Source organism: Henckelia pumila, unplaced genomic scaffold (genome assembly GCF_033568475.1).
Source record: "Henckelia pumila isolate YLH828 unplaced genomic scaffold, ASM3356847v2 CTG_477:::fragment_1, whole genome shotgun sequence".
NCBI lineage: Eukaryota > Viridiplantae > Streptophyta > Magnoliopsida > Lamiales > Gesneriaceae > Henckelia > Henckelia pumila.
The window spans coordinates 265,670-283,374 of NW_027331840.1; the positions used below are offsets into that span (position 1 = coordinate 265,670).

Here is a 17,705-nt window from a genome sequence, read left to right on the forward strand (position 1 = left end):
AGGAGACGCTGTGGAAGCTTTTGAATTTAAAGAAACCTGAGAAAAGAAAAGAGTGAATGAAGAGTTGAATTTTGACTGAGAAACCGAGTTTTTTTTCTGCGTGGACCAATCTTTGGTCATAAATCTCATTCATAAATGGGGATAGTTAGGAGAGTAGCAAAAAGTCAAGCGCAGACCAATTCAAACCTTTAAAACATCTCTTTTCCGTATTACACTTTCTGTAGAGTAACACAAACGTCTCGCATCCATCGATTCAAGCATAATATGAAGTTATTGTATTAAATTCAATATTTTATTTGTAATTCTTTTGAAATTGCAAAAAAATCACCGTGTATCTCGTCAAGATTCACTAAATTATCTCTCCTAAATTATTTTGTGATTTCTTGAGTGTCAAGAAGCATAAGATAATAATTAAATTAATGTACTTGGTGGAAAAGTTTCGAGTCATTAATTAAGTTAAATAAGATTTGACTCGAGAAATTAAAAAAATTCGCTCGACAATAAAATATTTCTGTCTTGTGATAAGCTAGTGGGCGAAAGCATGTGTAAGAGACAAACAAGACCTATAATAAAATAGAGTGGAAGGTTCAAGTGCTGACCAATTCAAAACTGAAAAAAGGATCATGTGGGGGAAGAAAATAGAGTCAAATATTACAATTTTGAAGAAAGTGATGGATTTTATAATAAGGCATGAAGAATCTTCAAATGCCGCGTTATTTGTATCATTGAGTAAATGAGAGGGCCTCAATTGGTGGGTGTGTTCACTGTTTCCCTACTTGTCACGACGTCGTTTTGTACATGTAAATGAATCAATGAAATTACAATATCTACGTGATGAACCAGAAAGTTGAATTCAAGGACTATGTTTTCTTAAATTTATAAATCAACCTTATATAGTGTTTTTTCTTAGAAGATTGAACTTCTATTGTCAAATTAGAAATTGATATTTTTGAAAAACCTTAAAAGTTACAACCAAATTCGAAAAAAAGGGGGTCAAACCTATAAATTGTAAATATAGGGACAAAATCCATGCAAAATTTATAAAGTTACATAATTTTTCCGGATTAGTTAATTTATAAAATTAAAGCACATTTACCTCATTTGCGAATATTTTGCGTCTGATTTTGAAAAACGTACGGTGGTATAGTTAAACGGCAAGTTTTTTGTTTGGGAACAATGAAGTAATTCATCTCATAAATTATTTGAAAATAAAATAACCATTACGAAGAGGAAAGGTTAAGCCGACGAGTGAACTTGTTTGAATACAACAAATCAGCCTAATAATTTGGTACCTGAGAATACGATAAGACGTGATCGAAAACGATTTTGTCTTGTGCGCATTTCATTTACAAGTTGGATTGTTTCTCTTATTTCTTCTAGAAGAGGTATGTATTTATTATTATTATTATTATTATTATTATTATTATTATTTTATTATTATTATTGTTATTATTATTATTATTATTTTCTTGAGGATAATAAGAGGTATGTATTTATGTGGAGGGAATAAACATCAACTTTGAATAAGTTTGTAGGAAGCTAATGTTCGATCACAATTTTGCAAAATGGCATCCAAAATCTGTTTCTGTTGTGAAAAAGTAAAAATTTACGGTAAAAAGTAAAAACTCAAAAACTCAAAATTTATCAAATTCTACACTTTATAAAATTTTTCTCTCTTCACAATTGTGTTTTTCTACACAAATGGAGAGACCTATTTATAGATCTCAATTGGAGATTAGTCAAAAATTAATACATCATTAATTACATCATCACACACTAATTTTCAATATTTTACAACTCAATTTTCAACTTTCAACCTTCAACATTCAACAATAAATAATAATATATATTTATATATATTTTCAACACTCCCCCTTGTGATGATGATCATGATAGAATGACTATCTCCATTACGTGTTGTATACTGCCTCGTTAAAAACCTTACTAGGAAAAACCCATTGGGACAAAAATCATAGTAAGGAAAAAAGAGTGCAGCCACGTAAACTCCCCCTGATGTCAACATGAATGATTCTTCACATATTTCGTAGATTGCGCATCCCAATATTATAAATGTGTTTTCTGAATATCGCCGTGGGAAGTGCCTTTGTGAAGAGATCGGATGAGTTCTCACTTGATTGAATGTAACAGATATCAATATCTTTATTCTTCTCCAGCTCTTGAGTGTATGCAAAGAATTTAGGAGGAATATGTTTAGTTCTGTCACTTTTGATGTATCCTTCTTTCATTTGGGCAACACATGCGGCATTATCTTCATACAGTGTGATTGGATTCTTGTCCACTGATAATCCGCAAGAAGTTTGGATATGCCGAGTCATTGATTTAAGCCAGACACATTCACGGCTTGCTTCATGTAGTGCAATAATCTCGGCATGATTTGATGAAGTTGTAACAAGTGTTTGTTTCTGTGATCGCCAAGAGATTGCAGTGCCTCCACGAGTAAATACATATCCGGTTTGGGAACGTGTCTTATGTGGATCAGATAAGTATCCAGCATCAGCATAACCAATTATTCTCTGATTTGTATCTTTTGGATACAAAAGTCCCAAATCCGTCGTTCCTCGTAAATAACGGAATATATGTTTAATTCCGTTCCAGTGCCTCTTCGTTGGACATGAACTGAATCTTGCCAATAAATTTACTGCAAAAGATATGTCTGGTCTAGTGCAATTTGCAAGATATATAAGGGCACCAATGACACTTAGATATGGTACTTCAGGACCAAGAACAACTTCATCATCTTCACATGGACGAAATGGATCCTTTTCTATATTCAATGATCTGACAACCATTGGAGTACTTAAAGGATTTGATTGATCCATATTGAAACGTTTAAGGACCTTCTCTGTATAATTAGACTGGTGAACAAAAATTCCACATTCTTTTTGTTCAATTTGTAAACCAAGACAATACTTGGTTTTTCCAAGGTCTTTCATTTCAAATTCTTCCTTCAAGTATAACATCACTTCTTGAATTTCTTTATTCGTTCCAATGATGTTTAAATCATCAACATATACAGCAATAATCACGCATCCCGATGTTGCTTTCTTGATGAAAACACAAGGGCATATTGGATCATTTACATATCCCTTTTTCATCAAGTGTTCACTTAGCCGATTATACCGCATTCGGCCGGATTGCTTTAACTCATACAATGATCTTTGTAATTTCACAGAATAAAATTCTCTGGGTTCTGAACTTTGTGCTTCTAGCATCTTAAATCCTTCAGGGATTTTCATGTATATATCACTATCAAGTGATCCGTATAAATAAGCTGTAACAACATCCATTAGACGCATGTCCAAGTTTTCAGACACTGCTAAACTGATCAAATACCGAAACGTAATTGCATCCATAACAGGAGAATATGTTTCTTCATAATCAATTCCAGGTCTTTGAGAAAAACCTTGTGCAACAAGTCGAGCTTTATATCTCACTATTTCATTTTTCTCATTTCTCTTTCGAATAAAAACCCATTTGTACCCAACAGGTTTAACACCTTTAGGTGTAAGGACTATAGGTCCAAAAACACTACGTTTATTTAGCGAATTTAATTCAACCTGGATGGCATCTTTCCATTTTGACCAATCCTTTCGAGTTTTGCATTCACCAAAAGATTTTGGTTCATTATCTTCATTTACGATGTCACATGCCACATTGTACGAAAATATCTCATCAATATCTTGTACATTCTTTCGGTTCCATATTTTTCCAGTATTAATATAATTGATAGAGATTTCATGATTCTCGTCAGTTTGTGGTTCTGACAGAATATTTTCATCATCGTGTGTTTCTTCTGGAACACCATTTTCTATTTTCTGATCATCATTTTTCTCTATGTATTTTCTTTTCCGAGGATTTTTATCCTTTGAACCGATTGGCCTTCCACGCTTCAGGCGTTTTATGACATCATGAATGTCTTCATTTTGTTTCTTTGGAATTTCAACTCGAGCAGGGGCATTTACAGCAGGTATATATGATTTTGTTACCCCTTTTGTGTCTACAAATGCATCTGGCATTTGATTTGCTATTCTTTGCAAATGCACAATTTGCTGTACATCTTTATCACATTGTTTAGTTCTAGGATCCAAATGTAATAATGATGGTACATATCATGTGATTTTTTTTTCGATGTGTTTCTTTTCTCCCCCTAACATTGGGAAGTTATTTTCATCAAAATGACAATCAGCAAACCGTGCTGTAAACACATCGCCTGTCTGAGCCTCAAGATATCTAATGATTGATGGACTATCATAGCCGATATAAATACCATTCTTTCTTTGAGGTCCCATTTTTGTTCTTTGAGGTGGTGCAATAGGCACATACACCATACATCCAAAAATTCTCAAATGAGAAATATCTGGTTCTTTGCCAAATACAAGCTGCAATGGGGAGTGTTTATGATATGCACTTGGCCTGATGCGAATCAATGCAGCAGCATGTAAAATTGCATGTCCCCATATAGAAATAGGGAGTTTCGTTCTCATAATCATTGGTCTAGCAATCAACTGCAGACGTTTAATCAATGATTCAGCTAATCCATTTTGTGTATGAACATGAGCTACAGGATGTTCAACAGTAATTCCCATCGACATACAATAGTCGTTAAAAGTCTGGGAAGTAAATTCTCCAGCATTATCAAGTCTTATTTTCTTGATCGTATATTCGGGAAATTGATTCCGCAATTTTATTATTTGAGCCATCAATTTTGCAAATGCCACATTCCGAGTGGACAATAAACATACATGTGACCATCTGCTAGAGGCATCGATCAATACCATAAAGTATCGAAATGGTCCACATGGTGGATGAATTGGCCCACAAATATCACCTTGAATACGTTCAAGAAATATGGGTGATTCCTTTTGGATTTTAGCTGGTGATGGTCTTATAATAAGTTTCCCCAGAGAACATGCCTTACACTGAAACTTATTATTCTGAAAGATCTTCTGGTCTTTCAGTGGATGACCACTTGTATTTTCTATAATCCTTCGCATCATTATTGAACCAGGATGTCCCAATCGATCATGCCAATTTGTTAGTATTGAAGAATTTCCAATAACCATATTTGATTCGATTGGACTTATATGTGTATAATGCAATCCAATAGGGAGCATTGATAATTTCTCAACTACATATTTCTTTCCTGATTTATATGTAGTAAGACACATATATTTCTCATTTCCTTCGGTTATTGTTTCCGTATCATAACCATGAGAATATATATCATTAAAACTCAACAAATTTCTTTGTGATCGTGGTGAATATAAAGCACTATTTATCAAAAATTTTGTACCATTAGGTAACAAAAATTGTGCTTTGCCACATCCTTCAATCAAGTCTACAGGACCTGATATTGTATTCACCATTGTTTTTGTTGGTTTTAATTCCAAGAAATATTTTTCATTTCTGAGGATAGTGTGCGTTGTACCACTATCTGGTATGCAAACTTCCAGTGCATTATTTCCATCTTTGATCATAGCATTTTCCATAATGATCTTCAAAAACAATATGCAATAAAATGAATTAAGAAAGATACATGCAAATTATAATATGTTTTATAATATAAAAATTACATTGTTACATTCTTTTCCCACCAGTACATTTAATCAATATCTTCGAAATCATTCAAAAAGTAGGCAGCATCTAAATTCATTGAACCACTTGCATGGTCAATGTTTTCAGTAAAATTGGTCTCTTTTTCTTTCCCCTTTATTGAATCTTTATAGAGCTTACACAGATGCTCAGGGGCTCGACAAGTTCTTGACCAATGTCCTGGAGTGCCACATCTATAACAAACACTCTCAGTTCTTTTTGGATGATTTTCATTTTCACCCGTATTATCATGCTGCCTCTTTTGTGGGTGGTTCGTGACGTTCCTTTGAGATGAGTTATTGAAATAACTATCTCTTTTATTTTCAAATCCACGGCCTCGACCACGACCGCGATCATTTCTACGCCCACGTCCACGCCCACGTCCTCGTCCACGACCTCGACCAAAATCTTGTCTATATCTTTGATTTTGGTTTTCATTTTTACTTACGACATTTGCTTCAGGAAATGCCGTTGAACCAGTAGGTCTGGACTGATGATTTCTCATGAGCAATTCATTATTCTTTTCTGCCACGAGTAAACATGCGATGAGTTCTGAGTATCTTGAAAATCCACGCACTCTATATTGCTGTTGTAGAGTTATATTTGATGCGTGGAATGTGGAAAATGTCTTTTCAAGCATTTCCATCTCAGTAATATTATGCCCACAAAATTTCAGCTGTGAGACAATTCGATACATCGCAGAATTATAATCACTCACCTTTTTAAAATCTTGGAATCTTAAAGTATTCCATTCATCTCGTGTGGTCGGAAGTATAACTTCCCGTATATGCTCAAAACGTTCTTTTAACCCTTTCCACAAAATCATTGGGTCTTTTTCGGTCAAATATTCACATTTCAACCCCTTATCAAGATGTCTGCGTAAAAATATCATCGCTTTTGCTTTATCTTGTGAGGATGATATGTTATTTTCTTTGATAGTTTCGTTAAGACCCAATGACTCGAGATGCATTTCTACATCGAGGGTCCATGGCATATAATTCTTTCCGGTTATATCAAGTGCAATGAATTCGAGTTTCGCCAAGTTCGACATGGTGGTACTAGAAAATAACAATGCATTTTATTAGTTAATTTCCATAAATATGACAATACAAAATAATGGAAGAACGTAAATTACAAGTGCGTATACAAATAGAGAAAAAATATGTGTTGGAAAATCGCTGGTGAGTAAAAGACTCGTGAGCATGATGATCATAGTCGTTATGAAAAATATCCTTATAAATGTCATCATCTCCATCTTCGAAAAAACCGAGGATAAAATATTTTGAGAGAAAGAATGAATTTGGTGTGATTGAAAATGAGTTTGAGTGAACATATTTATAGGGCAAAAACTAGCCGTTTTGTTACCGTTTGTGACCGTTGGGGGTAAAGAAAAAATTGAGTATGTGTTGAATAAAAATTCGTGATAATCATGTAATGCATATAATGATAATCATAATTAAATAATTATGTATATCATATCACATTATTATAAGGTCAGTGTCGTAGACAGCCTTTTATATAATGTTGTGAAATTATACCAATATAGTTAGTATAAAGTCAGGTATAGTATATCATATCACATTATTATAAGATCGGTGTCGTAGACAACCTTTTATATAATAACATGAGATTATACAAATATGGTTAGTATATAAATACACAATAATATATATCATATCACGTTATTATAAGGTCAGTGTCATAGACAACCTTTTATATAATAACATGAAATTATATATTAATATAGTTAATATATATATACATAATAAATATATATCACGTTATTGTTTAAAAACCTTAGAGGCTTTTATACTTGTCGTATCCCTTACCGGGAGTGTGGGATGTCGTCTTAACATCCTCCCAGGATTTATAACAAGTTTTGAAAAAAACTTATTTTTTCATAACATGATATTATATATTAATATATACACAATAAAAATATATAAACAGTAAAATAAAAATTCTTACTTGTTGAATATTTTTGACTTCTTCTTGTATTTTGGAGCGTCGAAAAATATAGAGAACCTTCGAGCGATCGTGCTGATAACGTGTTGTGAAAAAGTAAAAATTTACGATAAAAAGTAAAAACTCAAAAACTCAAAATTTATCAAATTCTACACTTTATAAAATTTTTCTCTCTTCACAATTGTGTTTTTCTACACAAATGGAGAGACCTATTTATAGATCTCAATTGGAGATTAGTCAAAAATTAATACATCATTAATTACATCATCACACACTAATTTTCAATATTTTACAACTCAATTTTCAACTTTCAACCTTCAACATTCAACAATAAATAATAATATATATTTATATATATTTTCAACAGAAAAGATATTTTGGTGTGCGAAGTTATTGTTCCAAAATATTGCATTAAATGACACCGAAAAGCGTTAAACGATAAAACTAAGAAGGACCGATTTACTGTTCGAACTGCATGACGGCCCAGATTAAAGCCCAATTATATATAGCATAAGCCACAAGCCCACAGCGCTATTTTTTTTTTTTCAAAAATAAATAAATAGCAATAATGCGTGGAACGATTAATTTATCCCGTAGCATTTTATAAAAGTAAAAACATACAAAGAGCAATTTACAATGATGTGACTTATGATTAATCTGCTGAATGTTTGAATTTTTAACAAACTAAATTTTCAAAAATTGGTCAAAATGACCTGTTTATCATAATATATGATATTAAGAATTTATGATTGTGCGAGTATATTATATTTATATATTTATATAATCATCGCGCAGACTATATAATTTAAAACACGGAAAGACACAATAAAATAGTAACAAAACCTTTCGTTTTTGAGGGGATGGAATCATTATTACACACAAATTTTTTTTTTTTTTTTTTATATTTAGAGTACACTCCCAATACTTGTAGTAATAATAAAATTTGACATTGAAATTGTGTTATTATGGGAAGGGGACTGTGCAATATCAAACTAGGCATGCGATTCGAACTGCAGTTTTGAAAATCATTTCATATAAACGAGACCACCTCCTCTCTTTGTCCTTCAACTCTTAATTCTGCATCCACAAAATAAAAAGCTCAGTTGTATTTTATTAGTATTGAGCAATCACTTCAGATTTCCTATATATGAATAATAGTAACAACAAATATTTGGGTGGAAAGAGGTACACTGAGTTCACACCTTTCTTTTAGACTTCTTCTCATCATCACTGTCACTGCTGCTCGAGCCGCCGCTATGGCGATCTTCCCTGTTCTTCTTGTTCTTCAGGTTCTTCATGTGTTCCCGCACTTTCGGCAAACAATTTCCTTCATTCCCTTCTGGTTTTTTTACCTTCTTCGTCGTCGTCTTCTCCGTTTTTACGCCAGATTGTGCAGTCCCATTTGATGGGAGATTTTGCGTGTGATTATTTTTGACAGATTCCTGGTGATGCTGAGGAGTGAATATTTTACGAGCGGATTGTGCCATTTCCTTCACTTTGTTAGTAAAAGAGTGCTCGTTGTTATTACTGGTTTTAGTTTGCTCTGAGGGCCTGTGGCTCTTGATTGAGGCCATAGGATTAAAAGTTTGTGAAGGTAATGCTCTGGTGTTTTGGTTAGTGATATGGTTTGAAAAGATTATCTTGCATATAAATAGTGATTCTTGGAATAAAGAGATTCTCTTACTTTGTGTTAAATCAGACTTTGCATCTACTTTTACTCGAGAAAAAAAGGGCCGATTTATATTCCCTTGCAGGTGGTTACAAATTACAATGCACAGCAATGATAGCATGTTTTAGCATCAATCTAGTTGAAACTTTATATGATTCGATGTTTGTAGTATTTCATGGGGCAATGTGACTCACTAATTTATATATTAAGTGGAGTGTATGAGACGAAAAATGGAGTGCAAATAATAATATGATTAATGCATCAAGTCAAATTTACAAGTAGATCAAACAGGATCACATTCCCTTGTAACTTCTCAGCAAAGAGAAAAGTTGACACTGTTTAGAAACTTAAAAATACCAAGTACAGGTTCCCTACAAATTACATATTAAGTTATTAATTAACATCAAAATAGAAGGTAGCCATAGTTTTTCCCAAAAGCAATCACATTAAGACCAAGAAACGTCCTTGTGAAAAGTTTGATCTGCAGGCTAATTACTGTTACATTCCAAGAGATTAGCTCTCTCTTACAGTACGGAAACAAACGTTGCTATTGCCTCGACAGCTTTGTTTTCTTTTTCTTCTTGATTGGATCCAACAGACTGTAGATACTTCTTCCCGATTTTGAAAGAGTGATCGCCACCATCAATCACATGCAATGTGTTAACGCATTTCATTTTCTTCATTACAGTTTCCAACTTGTCCAGTGGACAGAGTCCATCTTTACTACCCTTCAAGAAAAACAGTAGGTCATATGATATATCGAAGTTTGGTACAATTCTCATTTCCCAAAGGCGATAAATTCGACCAGAGAATTTAACACAACTTAGATTTAATTGATAAATGGAAAAGAAAAGTTAGAAATGAGCCAATAAACTTCTAAGAATTTTTAACTAGTCAGCATGCATCAAAGTCCTAATTAATTTCCGAGCTTTGACATTCTTGAATTTTCATCCTATATTAAAAGCATTTCAATAGTAATCATAAACAGAATATATGTTCTTTACCTGCACAAACATAACAGGGACGGTAAGTTGCAGAAGGGTATCATCTCGTAACGCGCCATTCGTGCCCTAAAAAATTCACCATGTTGTGTAAGATGTCACCCTTTAGCACATGATAATTGTAGAAGGCATCACACTGAAAGACTTTAGAGAGCTAAATTCATGACACTTTTGAAACAACTGCATATCAATTTTGCTATGCTTTGATTTGTGTTATTATTAAAATCTGAATAGTTCAACAACAAAATGTTTCGCACATGGTAATACAGATCGATGGATCCATGAGTTGATTTCAATATGACTTAGGTAGTTATATCAAACTTAAAATTTTGAGCGTAAAACATAAATACTCGAGTAATTAAGATGAAATCTTATAGCATTGACCAACAAAATTACCTAAACCATATCAGTTTGCAGTTTATGATGCTCACATTCTTTTAAGGGTTAAATGATATGCCTTCAGTTCATCCGGATCACTCATATCGGGACTAAAAGATACTGCGACGAAAAAGTTTATTACTGGAAATCTACAAGGCAAGACTAGATTTTGTTGATAAGAAGGGGCGCAGAAAGTGAAATAATCTGGTATCAAGCCATATGAGCATCATGAATACCCACTTAACATCAGGTTCTAAGATCATAAACATGCAGATCCATCAAGACAATGCATATCCAGGAAGCTACCAGAAACATGCTACTAATTGATGCTTTCACAGGCATCACGACTAGGGGCAGCCACAGTTTACGTCTATGTAAAAGGGCACACTAACTGTACTCTAAAAAAGCGGCCAACCTTTAGTGGGTATCCCAAACAAATTATAGCTGAAGCAGAAATGCCACTTTCTCCAGCAACCATGCAGCTGACCCTAAACATTGAGAGAAGAGATACATGTAATTATTGGAAGGGTTCCTCTGGTGAGAATCATACATGCGAATTTACCTTGATCCCATAGATTTCCCCGCCAAGATTAATGGATGCCCTGGGTACTTAGAAGTGGCCTTCTTTACCACGTCACAATGAAAATCAACTAATTTTTCGGCCTTCGGAGGTGATCTTTTCTTGCCTCCAGAAAAATCTGTCAACAGCTCAATCTATAATCAATGAGATATTTGGTCTGGAGCACAAAATAGTAAATCGAAAATCTATGCAGATGACAACGATTCATCAACCTTGAAATCTCTCCAACTTAGATAGATATGTATTGAAACCCTTATCCAAAATATGAGACTGCAAAATCAATAGTTTTATAGTTCAACAGGCCCCTTAGTACGGGGAAATATACACCCAAAAATTAATATAAAGGCATACATTTGCAAGCTGGTCGAGTATTGGCGATAAAGGCCACCCTGCCAATGAAAAAGCCCGAACTAACTGTAACACTTTAACAGTATGATCTTACAATTGTAATGTGTCTAACCTTACTCCAATACAAATATTATCACTGCAAAGACACTGAAAATCTAGTGGATGCATACACACACTTACAAGGGTAGTCAAATGTCACTACTTCAACAGCATTTAAGGCCTCGGCCAGCATATCTTTCCATCTGCACAAGATATCAAATCAAGACATAACCTTCTCAGAATTATGAAACAGGCAAGTGAACTAATCTCATTCTTTAGAGAACCCATTTTAGTTGGCAGAATATATGAGAGAACATTTTATCCTGCTTATTTTGGAGAAAATTTTTGTTTATTTTGAGTCTCCGAACTCACAAGGGATAACCTCTCGCTCATCACTCGCACACACACGGACAAACAAACCCGGAGCCATTCTGCGAAGCAAAATCCATTACTTGAAACAGAAGGCATCACAGCATTTAATGAAATATACAAAAAAAGATGCGTCACCCCGCCTGCACTTCCTTCAACAACGCGACAAAAGACACCTCATACTCCACAATGAACAAACTCATAACTCAGACAACACACAAAAATGTAGTGGATTGATAGAACCTACCTGATCATCCAATCCGACGAGGAAGGAGCACCGGCCCCATGAGCAAAGACGATAACAGGTGCTTTCTCTCCCTTCTTCTGAGTTATCGCACAAGTTTGTTCAGCTCCCTCCACTATAAGTGGTTGGCCTTTAGTTTCTTCTTCTTTAGGTTCGTTCCTGTTAATGCGCTTGCGCTTCGAAGTCATTTTGTGACACACTGTTGAAACAATTTTTTTCCGGGTTTAGTGCGACTGAATCGAATTGGAATTAGAAACCCTAGCTCGTCTGCTCCAATCCCAAATTCGCAGTCGATTTTCGCGCCAATCAAATTGGGGATTTTTGACAAATCCACACGTGTTGCTATTGATTGCCCATTATTGCATGATGATTACACGAGGAACCTCAATCGACGGTCCGTGGTAACTACACATTATTATTATATAAATTAAAGTTTTCAAAATATTACGGCAAAATAATTATTATAATAAACACAGAATGAATATTTTAAAATGAAAATTTTATTTTTTTCGAAAAAAAATGCAAATTTATTATTCAGCCTCTTAATTATATAGCTTTAATTTTTTAAATAAAGTAATTATGCAATAGAAAAGTTTGTTTGTAAAATTTATTTTCTTAATCTATGTAAAACTAAATAAGCTTATTTATATATTTTGAGCGTGACTAATCTATTTGTAATCTTTACTATGTTAAGGAGAGTGACGTACATTCACCGTTCATGAATAATCACGATCATCAAATAAATATTTCTTATTTTAACTTTAATTTATTGATTATGATTACTTAATTAAAGTGCCGTTTTATCCACTGAATAAAATAAAAATTCAAAACTACTGTCTAAGTTTTTTTAATTAAATAAACACCCTTACATTTTAATTTATATGAGATTTATATATTAAATCGAATTAAATTTAACATTATGCATACACAAAACGCTTACTATTTAATATATACAGATATATATAAGCCACTTCACTATTATTTCATTTCATATAGCCAAAGTAACTCATTCAAAGCCACTGGCTTCTCGTCAATGGGAGAGGTCGATCTTGGGTTCAAGATCTTGCGTCGCTAAATATAACGACGGTTTTCATTAATTCGTCGCTAAACACACGTTTTTTTTTTAGCCAGAGCCAGCATATATATAGATGGTGGATAATATTAATACCGAATTAAGATGCCATTTAGGTGCTGCGAATGGGGATATATATGATTCTGCGACCCCTTCCCCTTATATCCCGTCTGCATGCAACAAGTGAATGGATTGGGTGGCTATATATAAAGAGATTCCAAGAACAAAATCAAGATATTATATAAGTCAATAAAGAAGGAAGCAAAGAATGTCAAATATTGATTAAGAAATGAATATAAATTAGGTTGTCTACTCGGTGTTCTTAGGAGCCAATCTCTGTTTCAAATTGAATCTCATTCAATATTAATTTAATTTGTTTGAAACTTTTATTTTTGCTCTCGCAATCGTGGGTACGTAGAGTAAAGTTATTTGCACTCAAGCTACTTTGTGAATAATATTAATTATAACTATAATTAATTATACAATATCAGTATCACGTGGTCGAATGTAATATAGATTAATACATAAATTTATGATTCCATATATTTGATATGAGATGAGACAGAAACACGTAACTAAAATAATTATTTGGATATATTAATATATTTTTAAATTGGATGGAGCGCCTCATTATTGATATCAAGATCTGGAAATTCGATCCATTGGATAAAAAGCATATCTAACAAATTGACTTTAATCTTTTTAGCAAATCTTGGACCTTTTTAAAATAGGATATGGGGTAGGTTGTGTTCCAATAGTGCCAAAGATATGGAAACCCCACCATTCAATTTGCCGTAGAATTTTCCTTTCAAATATTATTTATTATTAGTACGCCCACCACCCCGTTTTTCCAATTAATCTCTCAGATTATATATATATATATATAGCATGTAAGAAACTAGCCAAATATTAATTCAACCAATACGATTTATATATATACGATTTCAAAGCATTGGTTGCTTCCTCTCCCTCAAGGGCTTCTGATCTTAGCTAGCTAAGGCATCTGTATATAATCACATTCATTGATGTTACCATGGATATTGGCTAAGTTCAGAGGCTCTACAGGGAGAAGGAACAAATATTGTTTTGGCTACAGATTTCTGCAGTTTGCATTAATTATTAGGTGCGTGTACGTTTACGATATCTTTTCCAGGCCACGGATTTAGAGGGTTTACGACAAGCGTAAGTCTCGGGATCGGGTCTACGTAGGTTCCAGAAAAGTTAATGAATAATATTATTATACATACTGCATTGCATATATCTCGTTTTTATATACTTTTTATATATATATTTGTTGATGATATGTAATGAGATATACTTGTTCTAAAACACCAAGTTATAATTAATGAAATGAAAGCCCATACATGATACATGCATGCAATCGATTAAAGCAAAGCCCATTCAATATATATAAATGGATAAATAGTAGCTTTTGTTGATATAAATATTATTTATAGGGCTTCTACGTACTTGGATTTTGATGATGGTTAATTTTAAACTTTTATGAGCATTATTAATGTAATGTTGCACGTCGTCCTTTGAATGAGATTGGCATGAGTTTTTAATTATATATACTTCACACACACAAACACACACACACACACATACACATATATATAATATGTTAATCTTTGATATATATGTGACAGACTAGGAATTATGAGAAAATTGCTCCAACCACCCTTGTGAAGGTACGCATGAGCTAATACATCCCTGTGTAACGAGTTTGAACATTTAAGCTCCTATGTTATAATTGTTTTTTTAACATAAAAGTCCCTATCCATACGAGAAAATAATACCAAATACCCCCGTGAAATAATTGAAGAGCTAATAACTCCTGTGTTTCGACAAAATATATTTTTTTCGCTGAAATTTTTTTACATATCATTTTATTTTTTTAAAATAATCACAGTTTTTTTTTTATGTAGCTAATATAAGATAATATAATATAATCATAACATAAGAATTGATTGATATTTGTACGATTTAAGTGATAATAAATAAATAAATAAATCCTTGCACAACAAATTTGATGGATCGAAATATATAATATATCAATTGATAAAATGATAGAGTATTATTTTTAAATGGATATATTTTTTGTTTTTTAATATATATTTTAGACAAAATATATTTTAAGAAGAATGAGCTAAAAAAAATATAACACATGGGTTCATTTGCTCAAATCCATTGCACAAAGGGGTTAATTTTTTTTTTTTTTAATAATTTCACGGGCATATTTTTTGCTATTTTCTCTAGGAATTATATATGTATATTCAGAGTGGTCGTCATGTTAAGTTGCTCTTTCAAAAAAAAATAAAAATCATGTTAAGTTGCTCACACGAGCGCAATTAAGAGTGAAGGTGAAGAAGTCAAAAGTACCATGCATATATATAATATTTGCACATTGCGAGCCATGCATTTAATTAAATATAATTTAATGAGCAAGTATATGTTATATTATATTTCTTTAGTAAATGAATTAATAGAGCATGAAAAAAATCCACACTCCAGTTATCACTGACTCAATAGCCAGGGACGTGCACATAGGATCTGGAAGTTTTAGTTTACTGATCTGTATGTCAAACGACACCCACCTATATTATATTGTATTATATTATATTTTTACCTAAATAAATTACCCTAATGACTAGAAATTATATAATAAGAATTAATAATACCGGCCCCCCCCACGTTAACCTAATGAGTCTAACATGATTAAACTTAATTAATTAGATCCAAATCTTGAACAAAATAACCCAATTAACGAATACCTTAGTCTTTTGCCAGCTATTATATAGTAAATATTATATTGAATTTGTTAAAGTATGTCGTCTCTTGCATGAGTATGTAGCTTCGGATTCAACTTGTCTTGTCATAATTTAGGGTATACCACTAAATAATCAAGCCGCACATTGACCAAAAAACTAGCAAGAGAAAGATAGTCAATTCTCTTAATTAGCTTAAAAAAAATTCAAATATATATATTTTAAACTATTATTACTTCTTCTTTTTTAAAGAATACTCACACACACAACTGATCATTTTTTACCAGTTCAAAGAACACATTTAAAAAAAAAGGCGTGGGAGTGAAATTAATTAGGACATTAATGACAAAATCTGTTAGAAAATAATTAATATATATAGTTCATGTGGGGATATATATGGAAAAATAAAAAAGTGGGGACATGAAAAATTGAAAATGATGTGTAGTTTAAAATTGCATCATTGCATGTGATGTGGGCAATAGTAGGAGCAGGAAGAGGACCCCCCACGAAGGAAAAAAAAAAAAAAAAAGGAAGAAAAATGGCAGCCTTTTTCGTTTCGAACTTTGTTGAAAAATGGAAGCACAGTGGGAGTAATGGTGTCTTGTTCTCCTTGTAACCTTAACTATATAAAGTGTGATTCTGAAAATGCGATTGTACATGAAATATTGTATCACATCCCGTATTGATATGACCATATTTGTTTGATGCTAAGCTTCAACAACAGACTCATTGCTTAGCTAGCTGCAGGAATCTGCCCTTTTTCTTCTCTCTTAATTTCTTTTTTACCCTTTAATTTGTCCATTGCGGATCATGCCGATCGACGGCTCTCCATTTTCTTTAGGGAAAATTGCAAATTTAGTCCTGTATGTTTGTCACTTTGCGATTTTGGTCCTTTATGTTTTCACATTTCAGTTTTAGTCCTGTATGTTTCGATTTTTGGCAATTTCGGTCCTTTTTCTTCGAAAATGCTGACGTGGCACTGTACACGTCAGCTCCACATCAGCATTGAATTGGTGCCACGTCAGCGCCACATCGGAAAAAGGACTAAAATTGCCAAAAAAATAAAGATAGCGGACTAAAACTGCAATCTGAAAATATAAAGGACCAAAATCGCAAAGTGACAAACATACAGGACCAAAAAAGCAATTTTCCCTTTTCTTTATTTTCTACCCAGCTAGCTAGGGCCTAGGCGTCATTTTTATCATATATATGTAATAACGGAAATGAAACTTTAGATTTCATAAAAATGTTGCAAATATTTGCCTCCAACCCGGCCACCATCCTCGCGGTGTGGCATAGACTTAGATCGAATCCACCTTAAAACAAAAATATCTTGCATAATTTTCAAATTCAATTGATCGCCCTATTGCTAGATCTAGCACCGGTTTTGTACGCATTATTCCTTTCTTGATTACTAGTGAAGACTTTGCAACGTACATGGCAAGTCCTCTTCAATAAAATATTTTTAAATTTATAATTGTACTCAAAATTCATAAAAGAATTTGCTTCAGAATACTTGAACCTATATATCAATAATTAAAGCACACCAATTAGTTTTGTGTGTGTGTGTGTGTTTTTTTTTTTTTTCAGCTCTATATATATATATTTTAAGTTTATAATTTATCTATTCATTTTAATTTTTTCTACGGTGCATATGTG

At 33.0% G+C, this 17,705-nt stretch overlaps 1 protein-coding gene and 1 long non-coding RNA gene across 5 annotated transcripts; both read right to left on the reverse strand.

Moving 5' to 3' along the window:
* Window positions 1-8,404: 8,404 nt before the first annotated feature.
* Window positions 8,405-9,191, reverse strand: LOC140872806 (uncharacterized). Its single transcript, XR_012147920.1, has 2 exons — window positions 8,781-9,191; window positions 8,405-8,655 (listed from the first exon to the last, which is right to left on the reverse strand). It is a non-coding gene; the product is annotated as an uncharacterized lncRNA (long non-coding RNA).
* Window positions 9,192-9,478: 287 nt separating this feature from the next.
* Window positions 9,479-12,516, reverse strand: LOC140872800 (uncharacterized). 4 transcript variants are annotated; one of them, XM_073275692.1, is made up of 6 exons: window positions 12,210-12,516; window positions 11,735-11,796; window positions 11,189-11,324; window positions 11,042-11,114; window positions 10,252-10,317; window positions 9,479-9,975 (listed from the first exon to the last, which is right to left on the reverse strand). In XM_073275692.1, exons 1-6 carry the CDS (start codon window positions 12,392-12,394, stop codon window positions 9,772-9,774), a joined length of 726 nt encoding a protein of 241 aa, XP_073131793.1. In that variant the 5' UTR covers window positions 12,395-12,516; the 3' UTR covers window positions 9,479-9,771. The 4 variants fall into 4 exon arrangements, with proteins under 4 accessions (XP_073131793.1, XP_073131792.1, XP_073131794.1 ...); XM_073275691.1 differs by having other exon boundaries at window positions 9,479-9,970; window positions 11,019-11,114; XM_073275693.1 differs by having other exon boundaries at window positions 9,772-9,965; window positions 11,019-11,114.
* Between the last annotated feature and the right edge of the window lie 5,189 nt (window positions 12,517-17,705).

What these genes read in the sequence shown, in the direction of transcription:
- LOC140872800 (XM_073275691.1), bottom strand. Translation starts at nt 12,394, where the DNA reads ATGACTTCGAAGCGCAAGCGCATTAACAGGAACGAACCTAAAGAAGAA. An exon ending in AGTGACATTTGACTACCCTT is followed by an intron (nt 11,325 to 11,734) that starts GTAAGTGTGTGT and finishes AGCTGTTGACAG; the next exon opens with ATTTTTCTGGAGGCAAGAAA. An exon ending in GGCCGCTTTTTTAGAGTACA is followed by an intron (nt 10,318 to 11,018) that starts GTTAGTGTGCCC and finishes TGAATTTTTTAG; the next exon opens with GGCACGAATGGCGCGTTACG.